A 17,973-nucleotide genomic window follows, 5' to 3' on the forward strand; every position below is an offset into this window, starting at 1 on the left:
ACATGTACCTGTATATACCATCTATGTATACCACCCCTCACTACATGGACCTGTATATACCATCTATGTATACCACCCCTCACTACATGGACCAGTATATACCATCTATGTATACCACCCCTCACTACATGTACCTGTATATACCATCTATGTATACCACCCCTCACTACATGTACCACTATATACCATCTATGTATACCACCCCTCACTACATGTACCTGTATATACCATCTATGTATACCACCCCTCACTACATGTACCTGTATATACCATCTATGTATACCACCCCTCACTACATGGACCAGTATATACCATCTATGTATACCACCCCTCACTACATGGACCAGTATATACCATCTATGTATACCACCCCTCACTACATGGACCAGTATATACCATCTATGTATACCACCCCTCACTACATGTACCTGTATATACCATCTATGTATACCACCCCTCAATACATGTACCTGTATATACCATCTATGTATACCACCCCTCACTACATGTACCTGTATATACCATCTATGTATACCACCCCTCACTACATGGACCTGTATATACCATCTATGTATACCACCCCTCACTACATGTACCTGTATATACCATCTATGTATACCACCCCTCACTACATGGACCAGTATATACCATCTATGTATACCACCCCCACTACATGGACCAGTGTATACCATCTATGTATACCACCCCTCACTACATGGACCAGTATATACCATCTATGTATACCACCCCTCACTACATGTACCTGTATATACCATCTATGTATACCACCCCTCACTACATGGACCAGTATATACCATCTATGTATACCACCCCTCACTACATGGACCAGTATATACCATCTATGTATACCACCCCTCACTACATGTACCTGTATATACCATCTATGTATACCACCCCTCACTACATGGACCAGTATATACCATCTATGTATACCACCCCTCACTACATGGACCAGTATATACCATCTATGTATACCACCCCTCACTACATGGACCAGTATATACCATCTATGTATACCACCCCTCACTACATGTACCTGTATATACCATCTATGTATACCACCCCTCACTACATGTACCAGTGTATACCATCTATGTATACCACCCCTCACTACATGGACCTGTATATACCATCTATGTATACCACCCCTCACTACATGTACCACTATATACCATCTATGTATACCACCCCTCACTACATGTACCTGTATATACCATCTATGTATACCACCCCTCACTACATGGACCTGTATATACCATCTATGTATACCACCCCTCACTACATGGACCAGTATATACCATCTATGTATACCACCCCTCACTACATGTATGAGTATATACCATCTATGTATACCACCCCCACTACATGGACCAGTGTATACCATCTATGTATACCACCCCTCACTACATGGACCAGTATATACCATCTATGTATACCACCCCTCACTACATGTACCTGTATATACCATCTATGTATACCACCCCTCACTACATGTATGAGTATATACCATCTATGTATACCACCCCTCACTACATGGACCAGTATATACCATCTATGTATACCACCCCTCACTACATGGACCAGTATATAACATCTATGTATACCACCCCTCACTACATGTATGAGTATATACCATCTATGTATACCACCCCTCACTACATGTACCAGTATATACCATCTATGTATACCACCCCTCACTACATGGACCAGTATATACCATCTATGTATACCACCCCTCACTACATGGACCAGTATATACCATCTATGTATACCACCCCTCACTACATGGACCAGTATATACCATCTATGTATACCACCCCTCACTACATGTACCAGTGTATACCATCTATGTATACCACCCCTCACTACATGGACCAGTATATACCATCTATGTATACCACCCCTCACTACATGTACCAGTATATACCATCTATGTATACCACCCCTCACTACATGGACCAGTATATACCATCTATGTATACCACCCCTCACTACATGTATGAGTATATACCATCTATGTATACCACCCCTCACTACATGTACCAGTGTATACCATCTATGTATACCACCCCTCACTACATGGACCAGTATATACCATCTATGTATACCACCCCTCACTACATGGACCAGTATATACCATCTATGTATACCACCCCTCACTACATGGACCAGTATATACCATCTATGTATACCACCCCTCACTACATGGACCAGTATATACCATCTATGTATACCACCCCTCACTACATGTACCAGTGTATACCATCTATGTATACCACCCCTCACTACATGTACCAGTATATACCATCTATGTATACCACCCCTCACTACATGTACCAGTATATACCATCTATGTATACCACCCCTCACTACATGGACCAGTATATACCATCTATGTATACCACCCCTCACTACATGTATGAGTATATACCATCTATGTATACCACCCCTCACTACATGGACCTGTATATACCATCTATGTATACCACCTCACACTACATGTACCAGTATATACCATCTATGTATACCACCCATCACTACATGGACCAGTATATACCATCTATGTATACCACCCCTCACTACATGGACCAGTATATACCATCTATGTATACCACCCCTCACTACATGGACCAGTATATACCATCTATGTATACCACCCCTCACTACATGGACCAGTATATACCATCTATGTATACCACCCCTCACTACATGTACCAGTGTATACCATCTATGTATACCACCCCTCACTACATGTACCAGTATATACCATCTATGTATACCACCCCTCACTACATGTACCAGTATATACCATCTATGTATACCACCCCTCACTACATGGACCAGTATATACCATCTATGTATACCACCCCTCACTACATGTATGAGTATATACCATCTATGTATACCACCCCTCACTACATGGACCTGTATATACCATCTATGTATACCACCTCACACTACATGTACCAGTATATACCATCTATGTATACCACCCCTCACTACATGGACCAGTATATACCATCTATGTATACCACCCCTCACTACATGTGCCACTATATACCGTCTATGTATACCACCCCTCACTACATGTATGAGTATATACCATCTATGTATACCACCCCTCACTACATGTATGAGTATATACCATCTATGTATACCACCCCTCACTACATGTGCCACTATATACCATCTATGTATACCACCCCTCACTACATGGACCTGTATATACCATCTATGTATACCACCTCACACTACATGGACCAGTATATACCATCTATGTATACCACCCCTCACTACATGTACCAGTATATACCATCTATGTATACCACCCCTCACTACATGGACCAGTATATACCATCTATGTATACCACCCCTCACTACATGTACCTGTATATACCATCTATGTATACCACCCCTCACTACATGTACCAGTGTATACCATCTATGTATACCACCCCTCACTACATGTACCAGTGTATACCATCTATGTATACCACCCCTCACTACATGTATGAGTATATACCATCTATGTATACCACCCCTCACTACATGTATGAGTATATACCATCTATGTATACCACCCCTCACTACATGTACCACTATATACCATCTATGTATACCACCCCTCACTACATGTACCAGTATATACCATCTATGTATACCACCCCTCACTACATGTACCACTATATACCATCTATGTATACCACCCCTCACTACATGTACCTGTATATACCATCTATGTATACCACCCCTCACTACATGTACCTGTATATACCATCTATGTATACCACCCCTCACTACATGTACCAGTATATACCATCTATGTATACCACCCCTCACTACATGTACCACTATATACCATCTATGTATACCACCCCTCACTACATGTACCTGTATATACCATCTATGTATACCACCCCTCACTACATGTACCTGTATATACCATCTATGTATACCACCCCTCACTACATGTACCAGTATATACCATCTATGTATACCACCCCTCACTACATGGACCAGTATATACCATCTATCAATACAACCCCCTCACTGCATGTTTTAGTGTATTACATCCATATGATTTGATTTGATTTATATACCACCCCCTAACTACATGTGCCACATGTATATACCATCTATGTATATCACCTCATCTGCTCACTACATTTACCAGTATATACCATCTCCTCCCCACATGTATCAGTGTATAACATCCTCTCACCACATGTATAAATGTATATAATCTCCTCACTACATTACCAGTGTAAACCATCTCCTCAATATATGTACCAGTGTATATAATCTACTCAATATATGTATCAGTTTATACCTTCTCCTCAGTACATGTACCAGTATATACCATCTCCTTACTGCATGTACTAGTATATATATATTTCCCCTCACTGCATATCATCTCAAGTACATATACCATCATCTCTTTATTACATGTACTAATGTGTACCATCCACTCAGTGCACATACATGTGCCAGGGTATGTCATCTTACTATATGTACCAGTGTATACCATCTCCTCACCACGTTTACCAGTACATACCATCCTATCACCACATGTTCCAGTATATACCATCTCCTTACTACATGTACCTGTTTATATTATCTCCTCACTACCGTTACCAGTACATACCATCCTATCACCACATGTTCCTGTATATACCATCTCCTCACTACATGTACCAGTGTATATCATCTCCTCACTACATGTACCTGTTTATATTATCTCCTCACTACCTTTACCAGTATATAGCATCCTCTCACAACATGTACCAGTGTATACCTTCTCCGCACCACATGTACCAGGGTACCATCTCGTCAGTACATATACCACTTCAGTACATGTTCTAGTGTACATTATCTCCTCAATATACGTACCAGGGTATACCAACCCCTCACCACATGTACTAGTGTATACCATCTCCCCATTACATATACTGTATACTACATATGAACAATCTTGTCCTTTGTATAACCCTATTGAGAACAAACATGCTATGCTATACAGTGACGTGCGGTTACACAGCATAATATTGCAGTCACGCCACTACATGTATGTTACATTACCGCCAAAAGACTTTGTTATGTTTGTGGATGTGGGACCTACCTGAGTCATGCAGAGGTGCAGTCCTGAGAGTGCGTGGCAGCAGCACCTGTGTTTTTTTGTCCACCTGACCACCCCCCTGTGCTCTATCTGTACATCTCCCCGGCGCCTGCGTCACTGTGATGTAAAGTCTGAGGTTCAGCATACCTTTCCTGCCAATATCCTCATATCTTAAGAGAAAGCAATGTGCCATCATTTTATGGGTGCAAAAAGTATGTGGGACTGGAATGTTCAGAATGTGCCCCCTCATGACTGTAACCTGCCGCCTGGTACACTGGTCTGTCACGGGATGGTTAGAGTCTATACTATAGGCAATGTGTAATATATATTTCATGTGGAATGTATTCTCTAACCTGTTGTAAAAATCAGTGTGTAGTTGGCTGATTCGGGTCTAGTGTGTTAGCACATTGTATGCAAATACCTCTAACTAGTGAGGACCAGTGAGGACAATGGGTGGAGATAATCTGATCAGTGTCTCCAAGAAGATGTTGGATGGTGCATTGTCCATAGTAGACAGGGAGTCTGCTCTCCTTGGTATAGGTGAGGGGGGAAGGATCTGTGACTCAGCCCTTCCCACCCACAGATATAGGTGTAACAGTCTTAGTATATAGTTGTAGCTGGAGTTAGTATGTGTTAGCCGGCCTGTGCACAGCTCTGCAGAGAGCCAGAATTTAGTTACAGGACCAAGGAACCAAAGCTATCATTGGATTGTGACTTCTGTGGACTTATTGTTATTACGGTTGATGTGACCGCCGCCGGCTACTAACTTTGTGGATTACAATAAATTGCTGTTGTCTCCCGACCTCTTGCGTCCCTGTTGATTCAAAAGACCATCCGGAGGAAGACGTATACCTTTGCTCCGTGACAACTGGTTGGCAGCGGTGGGATCAACAGCGGATAGCGAGATGGACTACAGCAGCCCAGCGATTAATGGAGCCACAACCTCAGAATACAGGAACTGGACTATGGCAAGTCTACAAGTAAGGGCCCGGGAACTAAACCTGAGTTACCAGGGAAGAACGAAAGAGCAACTGATCGAGGCACTGGAGGAGATGACCCTGCAAAGCGACCATGAGGAGGGCTGCCCCCAGGAGACAGTAGAGATACAGGAGTGGCAGGTACAGACCCAAAAGAGCAGATGGGTTGTTTTGTATGAGGAGGAATTGGCAGTGCTGGGGCTAGGAGCAACTGCGGAGCAAAGGAGTAGAGCATTACAGAGGGCTCAGGAAACGGAGAAGGAGGAACAGAGAATGGCGCATGAAAAGGAAAGAATGGCGCATGAAATGCGAATGGCTGAGATAACTACGCGGAATTATAATCAAACGTCGGCCCCCAGCCCAACAGTGAGAGAACCACCATATGTCTCCCATAAACACTTCAAGACCTTTGAGGAAGCGGCTGGGGATGTTGATGGATATTTTCAGGACTTCGAACACCAGTGCCACCTGATGGAAGTCCCAGAGAAGGATTGGGTCCGGTATCTGGTGGGGCACCTACGAGATGGGGCTGCGGAAGCTCTCAGAGCCATGGACCCTAGTGATCAGCGGGACTATGAGGCCATTAAAAGAGCGGTGCAGAAGTATTATGCAGTCACTCCAGAGACCTACCGAGTTCAGTTCCGCTCTTTGTCTTACAATGGGGGAAGCTCCTTCCACATGTTCGCCCACAAGTTGAAGCAAGCATGCAAGCGCTGGCTAGAAGGAGAGGAGGCTGTCACAGTCGATAAGATCCTCCAAGTCATACTTAAGGAACAGTTCTTTTCCCAGTGCCCCGCTGAGATCCGTGAGTGGGTGCTGGAACGGAACCCAGCCACAGTTGAGCAAGCTGCTTCTCTTGCAGATGAGGGCCTGACCATCAAGCCGCAGTGGAAGAGGTTGTTTGCAGAGGAGCGGAAAACTACCACAGTCCCCCAGACACCCTTCAGCCAGCCAACCACCTTTCGGGCCCGGCCTCAGGATTACAATTCCCCCTCTACCCCTGCCCCAGCCCATCGGCCTCCAGCTATGAACAACCCTGTCCCTAGACAACGACCTACTGGAAGAATGCTAGAGCGCAGATGTTTTGGGTGCGGGCGGCCTGGACATTTGCAAGCTAGTTGCCCTGTTAACATGGGGGCACGGGCCACCGTGGCATCCCGGCCTATTCACTACCTGGGAACCACTCCTAGGACAGAAAGTTTGGCCCCATTTCCAGATGACTCCATGAATGACACATCTGTTCCACCTCCAGGGGTCTATGGGATTCAGCCTTCCGCCACACATCCCGCAAACCTTCAGAGGAAGCACTTGCAGGAGGTCCTACTGGATGGCCGAACAGTTGTTGGATTCCGGGACTCGGGAGCTTTCCTAACGGTAGCGGACCCCCGAGTTGTGCGACCCGAGGCCCTAGAGGAGGGTCCTGGCATTTCTATCAAGTTGGCAGGGGGTACTCAAAGACGTATTCCTAAAGCTACCGTGGAACTCGACTATGGTTATGGACCAAAACGATGCACAATTGGTGTGATGAGCGGGCTGCCGGCCGATGTTCTGTTAGGCAACGATGTTGGAAATCTACAGTGCCACTTTGTGGGAGCAGTGACCCGAAGCCAAGCTCAGGGAGAAGCCAACATGGATCCACCGGATTTTCTGACAGATGCCAGCCCTTCAACCCTACAACTTTACCATTCAGTACCGCCGAGGGAACCAACACCAGAACGCGGATGGGTTATCCCGGCAGGAGGACATATGAGCTATAGAGACTGATGTGCATTCCCCAATTTACCTGTGTAGGCCAATTGTGTCATGCACATGTTTTGAGAGGGGGAGGGGTTGTCACGGGATGGTTAGAGTCTATACTATAGGCAATGTGTAATATATATTTCATGTGGAATGTATTCTCTAACCTGTTGTAAAAATCAGTGTGTAGTTGGCTGATTCGGGTCTAGTGTGTTAGCACATTGTATGCAAATACCTCTAACTAGTGAGGACCAGTGAGGACAATGGGTGGAGATAATCTGATCAGTGTCTCCAAGAAGATGTTGGATGGTGCATTGTCCATAGTAGACAGGGAGTCTGCTCTCCTTGGTATAGGTGAGGGGGGAAGGATCTGTGACTCAGCCCTTCCCACCCACAGATATAGGTGTAACAGTCTTAGTATATAGTTGTAGCTGGAGTTAGTATGTGTTAGCCGGCCTGTGCACAGCTCTGCAGAGAGCCAGAATTTAGTTACAGGACCAAGGAACCAAAGCTATCATTGGATTGTGACTTCTGTGGACTTATTGTTATTACGGTTGATGTGACCGCCGCCGGCTACTAACTTTGTGGATTACAATAAATTGCTGTTGTCTCCCGACCTCTTGCGTCCCTGTTGATTCAAAAGACCATCCGGAGGAAGACGTATACCTTTGCTCCGTGACATGGTCATTGGCATGGAAGATGGTGGAGAGTCCTAACTATATGTATACTCGCTGCTGTGCAGGACCACATGATGTCCTGCATACAGGAATATACATTGCTCTGCATATACTTTACAGGTACATAAAACTGCTGTGCAGGCTGTGGATACACACACACGCACACACGCTATGGTTATACCGTATCCTAGATCTGTGTAACCCTTTACATACTGCTCTGCTCACATTTCCATGGCCCCTTTCTTTTACAAGTCCTTTATCTCTGTGGTTTGCAACCTGTTGATGTATCCAGTTATTATGAACCTATATACTCCAGGGTGCTGAAACATCGAGGCTTTTATTATAGACTGAGTTAGTTATGGATCAAAACGTATTCCACTGGATATTTCATCTACTGTATATAGGACATACTGTGCATGTAAGCAGTACGTAGAACAATACGGGTGTAAAGAGTTAAATTTAGGGATTTACTGCGGAAACCTGATAGCTCTAGAGCACATTTGCTAATCCCTGGACATTAGTCTCCGGTCTTAATCTTCATCAGAAGGAGTTTCGGAAGGGAAGGATCCACTGCGGTTAACAGTCAGTCTAGGATACTTTATGTATAGGGTGGACATCTGGGTCTCGCGTTAGATATAGGTTGGACATCTAGATCCTTCTTTAGATATAGGCTGGACGTCTGGATCCTCTTTAGATATAGGTTCGACGTCTGGATCTCTCTTTAGATATTGGTTGGACGTCTGGATCCTCTTTAGATATTGATTGAGCATCTGGGTCTCTCTTTAGATATAGGTTGAACATCTGGATTGCTCTTTAGAGATAGGTTGGACATCTGGGTCTCTTTAGATATATGTTGGACATCTGGATTGCTCTTTAGAGATAGGTTGGACATCTGGATCCTCTTTAGATATAGGTTGGACATCTGGATCCTCTTTAGATATAGGTTGGACGTCTGGATCCTCTTTAGATATAGGTTGGACATCTGGGTCTCTCTTTAGATATAGGTTGGACATCTGGATCCTCTTTAGATATAGGTTGGACGTCTGGATCCTCTTTAGATATAGGTTCGACGTCTGGATCTCTCTTTAGATATTGATTAAGCATCTGGGTCTCTCTTTAGATATAGGTTGAACATCTGGATTGCTCTTTAGAGATAGGTTGGACATCTGGGTCTCTTTAGATATATGTTGGACATCTGGATTGCTCTTTAGAGATAGGTTGGACATCTGGATCCTCTTTAGATATAGGTTGGACGTCTGGATCCTCTTTAGATATAGGTTGGACATCTGGATCCTCTTTAGATATAGGTTCGACGTCTGGATCTCTCTTTAGATATTGATTAAGCATCTGGGTCTCTCTTTAGATATAGGTTGAACATCTGGATTGCTCTTTAGAGATAGGTTGGACATCTGGGTCTCTCTTTAGATATAGGTTGGACGTCTGGATCCTCTTTAGATATTGATTGAGCATTTGGGTCTTTCTTTAGATATAGGTTGAACATCTGGATTGCTCTTTAGAGATAGGTTGGACATCTAGATCCCTCATTAGATATAGGCTGGACATCTGAATGCTTCTTTAGATACAGGCTGGACATCTGGATGTCACATCAGGTGTAGGGTGAACACATCATGCTCATGTACTCAGTCTTTAAGAAGAGTTGCTAGCCGAACATCAAACTTACCATTGTCCTTGGACACAAAGTCTACTCCATCATTATCGTCACCCTGTTATGCCGAAATTTACAACACCAGAAGTAAAGTTAGAGGATGCAGGACTCAGTATTGTCACTACCATTCTCCTTGGACTAGAAACACATCATCCATACAGTCATCTTGTTGCACAAACCTCTATAGGATCAAGAACATCACCGAGGAACACCAACTCTATATCTATAACATATTTATGAGAAGAGGACCCCCATAACCTCATTGTCATCCATAACTTCCTGGAGAACAGAATCATCATTGACCTTGTACCGGGACATTGAAATCTCTAGATCCTCACCTTGAGACCCAAAAGACCACATCTTCCTTACCCTCCACCCAGGACAGAGAACCCTAGGTTATCATTTACACTCATTTCCTCGCCCATTTCCTCGCCTTGGGTACAGAATTACTAGTATTAGTAAATATACAGTCATGTAAGATTCATATCTGGTATGTAGTGATGGATAAGCCTTTGTGAAACTTGCTGATGTTCCTTAATTTCCACAGACCCAGACGCCTTCCTTAAATCGGCCCGCCTGCAGCGACTCCCATCTTCGTCCTCCGAAATGGGGAGCCAGGATGCCTCGCCCCTCAGAGAGACCGTCAAGGACCCTTTCAGCTCAGACTGCAGCTGTCGGCAGGATGGTCTCACCGTCATCATCACGGCCTGCATTACGTTTGCTTTTGGGGTCACAATCGCACTCATAATGCAGATATATTTTGGGGATCCTCAGGTAAGAAAGCAGATGTGATTGGTTCTTAGAAATATGATTTTTTTTTTATTTTGCTCGATTTTGTCTTTTTACAATGTTTTATGGATTTGTTTCTTAGTTATTTATTATTTATTATCTATAACGTTAGGTCCACACCCACGTTTAGGTTTCCAATCTTCAGTCACCTGTGGAAACCTGAAGATCCCGTAGACTATAATGGGGTCCGCCCACGTTCCGCCTTTTCTATAACCCTTTCGTGACATCCCCTGTACTATTACGTCGGAAGTCGGCTCTTAAATATGTATTATACAGCGGAGACCCGGCAGTAATATTAGCAGTCAGAGCCTGCTTCGATCATGGGTGTTAACCCCTTTATTATGACCCCAAACAGGGGAGCCTTATGAAGACTCCAAGGCCTGTCGTAACGATATCCCTATTGAGACATATACAGTTAGGGCCAGAAATATTTGGACAGTGACACAAGTTTTGTTATTTTAGCTGTTTACTAAAACATGTTCAGAAATACAATTATATATATAATATGGGCTGAAAGTGCACACTCCCAGCTGCAATATGAGAGTTTCCACATCCATATCGGAGAAAGGGTTTAGGAATCATAGCTCTGTAATGCATAGCCTCCTCTTTTTCAAGGGACCAAAAGTAATTGGACAATGGACTCTAAGGGCTGCAATTAACTCTGAAGGCGTCTCCCTCGTAAACCTGTAATCAATGAAGTAGTTAAAAGGTCTGGGGTTGATTCCAGGTGTGTGGTTTTGCATTTGGAAGCTGTTGCTGTGACCAGACAACATGCGGTCAAAGGAACTCTCAATTGAGGTGAAGCAGAACATCCTGAGGCTGAAAAAAAAGAAAAAATCCATCAGAGAGATAGCAGACATGCTTGGAGTAGCAAAATCAACAGTCAGGTACATTCTAAGAAAAAAGGAATTGACTGGTGAGCTTGGGAACTCAAAAAGGCCTGGACGTCCAAGGATGACAACAGTGGTGGATGATCGCCGCATACTTTCTTTGGTCAAGAAGAACCCGTTTACAACATCAACTGAAGTCCAGAACACTCTCAGTGAAGTAGGTGTATCTGTCTCTAAGTCAACAGTAAAGAGAAGACTCCATGAAAGTAAATACAAAGGGTTCACATCTAGATGCAAACCATTCATCAATTCCAAAAATAGACAGGCCAGAGTTAAATTTGCTGAAAAACACCTCAAGAAGCCAGCTCAGTTCTGGAAAAGTATTCTATGGACAGATGCGACAAAGATCAACCTGTACCAGAATGATGGGAAGAAAAAAGTTTGGAGAAGAAAGGGAACGGCACATGATTCAAGGCACACCACATCCTCTGTAAAACATGGTGGAGGCAACGTGATAGCATGGGCATGCATGGCTTTCAATGGCACTGGGTCACTTGTGTTTATTGATGACATAACAGCAGACAAGAGTAGCCGGATGAATTCTGAAGTGTACCGGGATATACTTTCAGCCCAGATTCAGCCAAATGCTGCCAAGTTGATCGGACGGCGCTTCATAGTACAGATGGACAATGACCCCAAGCATACAGCCAAAGCTACCCAGGAGTTCATAAGTGCAAAAAAGTGGAACATTCTGCAATGGCCAAGTCAATCACCAGATCTTAACCCAATTGAGCATGCATTTCACTTGCTCAAATCCAGACTTAAGGCGGAAAGACCCACAAACAAGCAAGACCTGAAGGCTGCGGCTGTAAAGGCCTGGCAAAGCATTAAGAAGGAGGAAACCCAGCGTTTGGTGATGTCCATGGGTTCCAGACTTAAGGCAGTGATTGCCTCCAAAGGATTCGCAACAAAATATTGAAAAAAAAAATATTTTGTTTGGGTTATGTTTATTTGTCCAATTACTTTTGAGCTCCTAAAATGTGGAGTGTTTGTAAAGAAATGTGTACAATTCCTACATTTTCTATCAGATATTTTTGTTCAACCCTTCAAATTAAACGTTACAATCTGCACTTGAATTCTGTTGTAGAGGTTTCATTTCCAAACCAATGTGGTGGCATGCAGAGCCCAACTCGCGAAAATTGTGTCACTGTCCAAATATTTCTGGCCCTAACTGTAGCAATTTACTCAGAGACTGCAGTACAGTACTTAAAGGGATCCTATCATTGAGAAAAAATGTTGTTTTAATAACACGTATGAATTGCCTTAGGAGAGGCTATTCTTCTCCTAGCTTTAGATGTCTTCTCCGCACCACCGTTCAGTAGAAGTCCCGTTTTTTCGGTATGCATATGAGTTCCCTTGCCGCACTGGGGGCACTGCTGCGAGAGAACTCTCCAGCGCCACCTCCATCTTCTTCTGGAATGGCCTCTCCCTGTGTCTTCTTCCGGCGCTGGGTTCAAACTTCTAGGCATGCGCAGTGGGCTCTGCCGTTGGGCCTCGGGCAGAGCCGACTGCGCATGCCCGCCTGGTGTAAATGGCCATTTTCTTGTATGCGGCCACAAGAAAATGGCCGCACGCATGTGCAGTCAGCTCTGTCCGAGGCCCGACGGCAGAGCCGACTGCGCATGCGTAAAAGTTTGACCCCCAGCGCCAGAAGAAGACGCGTGAAGAGGCCGTTCCAGACGAAGATAGAGAATTCTCTCGCAGCATTGGGAACGCCCCTAGTGCTGCGAGAGAACTCATTTGCACACCGAAAAAAAGCTAGATTTCTACTGAACGGCGGCGTGGAGAAGACATCTAAAGGTAGGAGAAGAATAGCCTTTCTTAAGGTTATTCCTACGTGTTACTCAGAAAAAAAAAACCTTTTAATGATGGGATCCCTTTAAAAAAATTTTAGCAGTTAAAATAAAAAAAAATTAAAAATTAAAATCACTCCCACATCTGAGTACATCTGGCCCCACAAAAAAAGACCCCTTATGTATGCTCCTAAACAGAAATATATATATATATTAAAAAGTTACAGGTGTTAGACTATGCCAGCTCCAAGAATTTGTTATTTTGCAAATTTTTGTATTTTTTATTAAGGGGTTAAAATGTAAGTAAAACTATACAAATTTGGCTGCACAGTGAACGCCGAAAAAACATGGAGGCCTTATCCATGATCTGTACCTGATATTGCCTTATTCACTTCTGTCCCTTTTGCTGTATTTCACCCAACTGGTAAAAAACATACATGAATACATGTATTTCATAAAGATTAGAGATGAGCGAGTAGTATTCGATCGAGTAGGTACTCGATCAAATACTACTAGCTATTCACAGTAAATATTCGATTCAGAACCAGCGTTGATTGGCCGAATGCTATACAGTGAATAGCATTCTGCCAATCAACACTTGTTCTGCAGCAGGCTTGTCTTTGCTAGTCGGGAGAGCTGGCAGCTTGCTGTTACGAGGGAGCTTACTTTTTCCTCATGGGAATGCATTGACCAGCGTTGATTGGCCAGTGTACAGCATTCGGCCAATCAACGCTGGTTCTGCCGGAGGCTCGTCTATGAGGAGGCGGAGTCTAAGATCGGACCACAATGGAGACTGCGGTGGTCCGATCTTAGACTCTGCCTCCTCACAGACGAGCCTCCGGCAGAACCAACATTGATTGGCCGAATGCTGTACACTGGCCACTCAACGCTGGTCAATTCATTCCCATGAGGAAAAAGTAAGCTCCCTCGTAACAGCAAGCTGCCAGCTCTCCTGACTAGCAAAGACGAGCCTGCTGCAAAACCAGCGTTGATTTGCCGCAGGCTCGTCTTTGCTAGTCAGGAGAGCTGGCAGCTTGCTGTTACGAGGGAGCTGACTTTTTATCAGCGCAACTGCAAGCGCTGTGCAGTTAAAGTGCACAGACCCCATAGACTATAATGGGGTCCGTGCGCTTTAACTGCACTGCGCTCCTCCTAAACACTCTCCTCCTGCTACTCGTGGACTTGGTGACTCTCCTTTAGTCGAATAGTGGTTTCCCTTGGAACGAGCATTTTTTCCCATAGACTATAATGGGATTCGATATTCGATCGAGTAGTCGAATATTGAGGCTCTACTCGAAACAAATATCGAATCTCGAATATTTCACTGTTCGCTCATCTCTAATAAAGATGTTTTGATATTTGCCTCCTTCAGATCTTCCACCAGGGGGCAGTAGTGAGTGATGCTTCCCATTGTACAGCTTTGGGGATAGAAGTTTTGGAAAAACGCGGGAGCTCTGTGGACGCCGCCATTGCTACCTCCTTATGTCTTGGGATTGTAAATCCACATACATCAGGCATTGGAGGGTAAGTATGGAGACAACTAACCTATTATGTTCTGACCTTTCATTATAGATCAGATTTTTCATTTCCCATTGAAGTTAAAGGGATTGTCCATGATTTTTGACACAGTACCATCCCTGTCCCTGGGTTATGTCTGGTATTGCCGGGTGACGGTGCGGAGCAATATTACCTCACATAACCCTGGGAGAAGAATGGAGTTGTTCCTTTAATGCTGGACAAGTCCTTTAAGTGGACGGCTAATAATGTGCTTGCTCACTTGGCTCACACAGCGGGTCACTATGAGAATTGTCCCATCATAGAGACTAAAGGACATTCATCCCCTTGTCGCCCTGCCAATAGCCGTGTCTCACTTTTATAGGTTATTACCTTACATCAGGATCATTTTACCAGAATACAATGGAGACATTTATTAAAGATTTAGGCACTTAGCTGAATAAACACCCTTAACACGCCATGGTGTTAGGTTCACATAACATATTAACAATTGTTTCTCTGCCGCCATAGCGTACATTATCCAAATAACTATATACACTAAGGCGCTATGTAGCAAGCTGTAGACTTTCATGTAGAACAGTGCCACCTAGTGACCAAATATCTTGAAGTGCTGCAATATGTAGTAGCTAATTTATAGGAAATATGACTTTATCCTTAGTTGAGTGGCATTCTTCTTAGGGTAGGTGCCCTATGACGGAGCAGCCCTAATGTATACCTTTCCTTATCTTTTGGTATCAGAGGGGGTGTGATGTTGGTCCATGACATCAGAAACAACCTGACAGATGTCATTGATTTTCGGGAGACGGCACCATCTGGAATATATACTGACTTGCTACAGTTTTGGAAACATAAGGTAAGATATGGCGACTACACCAAGCTACCATTATGCTGTTTCCATCAGCATGGTGGCTCAGTGGTTAGCACTGCAATCTTGCAGCACTGGAGTCCTGGGTTCAAATCCTGTCAAGGACAACATCTGCTAGGAGTCTGTATGTTCTCCCCATGTTTATGTGGGTTTCCTCTGGGTACTCTGATTTCCTCCCAAACTTGAAAAAGCATACTGATAGATACTAGAATTTAGATTGTTAGCCCTATATGGGACAGTGATTGACAGTGTCTGTAAGAGTGCTGCACAATATGATGGAGCTATACAAATAACTAAAGGGAGAGGAATAAACAATTGCTGCCATTTACCTCCCTAGAAACTGCCTTGTCTGACATGTTCCCTTTAAACAACTAAAAATTTAGTACGGCTGAATCAACATAGTCTGACATACATGTTCATGGAAGATTGTTTGTGATGTAAAAGACAGCTCTGTCTGCAGCAGTCTAATGTGACTACAAGACCTATGTCTGCAGAGAGACCAATACACATCAGCACCTGTCTATTACTATATGTACATGTCTATTTGTGTGTTCCTTTCTATTTATTAGCCGGGTGTTCTGGTTGGTGTTCCTGGGATGCTGAAAGGGTTGGCCAAAGCTCACAATCTGTATGGAAAGTAAGTGGAGATGTAAGGTCTATCCAATCAGTCATGTGGTCTGTCTGTCTGTCTATCTATCTATCTATCTATCTATCTATCTATCTATCTATCTATCTATCATCTCCTATCTATCTATCTATCTATCTATCTATCTATCTATCTATCTATCTATCATCTCCTATCTATCTATCTATCTATCTATCTATCTATCTATCTATCTATCTATCTATCTATCTATCTATCTACCTATTATCTATCTATCTCCTATCTATCTATCTATCTATCTATCTATCTCCTATCTATCTATCTATCTATCTATCTATCTATCTATCTACCTATTATCTATCTATCTCCTATCTATCTCCTATCTATCTATCTATCTATCTATCTATCTATCTATCTATCTATCTATCATCTATCTATCTATCTATCTATCTACCTATTATCTATCTATCTCCTATCTATCTATCTATCTATCTATCTATCTATCTATCTATCTATCTATCTATCTACCAATCTCATATCTATCTATCTATCTATCTATCTATCTCCTATCTATCTATATCTATCTATTATCTATCTACCTACCTACATATTATCTATCTATCTATCTAGACATAATAAAAGAGTAATACCTGACCAATCTCCTGCCGCTCCTGTGCTACCACTTTCCTGGTCACCTGCTGGTCTCTGTCTCCTGGCCTCCATCGATGATGTCTTTCTGCATTGTCAATTGTCCCTGTTGCTTGAGGCTGGGGTACAGAGACTGGCAGGGGACCTGGGAAGCAGCAGCATGGGAGCGGTGGTAGATTGGGAAGGCTGATATTCCTTATTATTTCTGATTTGATGTTGTTATAAGCTTTTGGGAAAATAACTTCCAACTGCACAACCTCCTTTAATACCAGTCCTCACTTATTCTTCTCAGGCTGCCATGGTTGGATGTTATATCTATGGTGGAGAAAGTCGCCAGTGGAGGTTTCAACACAACGCATGACTTAGGTAAGCAGCTGTGTTAGCAGCCGTCCTAGGCTATGTTCACACAACGTGATTTTGACATGAATTGGTCCCAAATTGTGGCTGTAATCTGCCTCCTATTGTGACCAATGGCAAGACAAGGTAAACTCCTCCGCTTTACTTAGACATACCCCCCTCACCAGATCCCCAGTACAATATGGAGGAGATCAGAGCAGATGTGTGTTGTTCTTATGGTGCCCTGTTCCTTTAAGGATGTCCTGAGCCTGATACCGCTGAAGACTGATATTATTTTACCCAACTAAATACATAGTAATTAAATGAGATCCTGAGATT

At 43.4% G+C, this 17,973-nt stretch overlaps 1 protein-coding gene across 3 annotated transcripts in view; it reads left to right on the forward strand.

Moving 5' to 3' along the window:
* Positions 1-17,973, forward strand: part of GGT7 (gamma-glutamyltransferase 7) — a 31,655-nt gene that overhangs the window by 805 nt on the left and 12,877 nt on the right. For 2 of the 3 annotated variants that reach the window (XM_075277551.1, XM_075277552.1), the window contains exons 2-6: positions 10,742-10,968; positions 15,039-15,190; positions 15,920-16,034; positions 16,616-16,683; positions 17,591-17,664. In XM_075277551.1, the coding sequence (XP_075133652.1) occupies positions 10,742-10,968; positions 15,039-15,190; positions 15,920-16,034; positions 16,616-16,683; positions 17,591-17,664 (636 nt within the window). Of the gene's footprint in view, positions 1-10,109; positions 10,590-10,741; positions 10,969-15,038; positions 15,191-15,919; positions 16,035-16,615; positions 16,684-17,590; positions 17,665-17,973 lie in introns of those variants that run through there. The other variant, XM_075277553.1, reaches the window with a different exon arrangement.

The sequence above is a fragment of the Leptodactylus fuscus genome, chromosome 6, assembly GCF_031893055.1.
Source record: "Leptodactylus fuscus isolate aLepFus1 chromosome 6, aLepFus1.hap2, whole genome shotgun sequence".
Lineage (NCBI taxonomy): Eukaryota > Metazoa > Chordata > Amphibia > Anura > Leptodactylidae > Leptodactylus > Leptodactylus fuscus.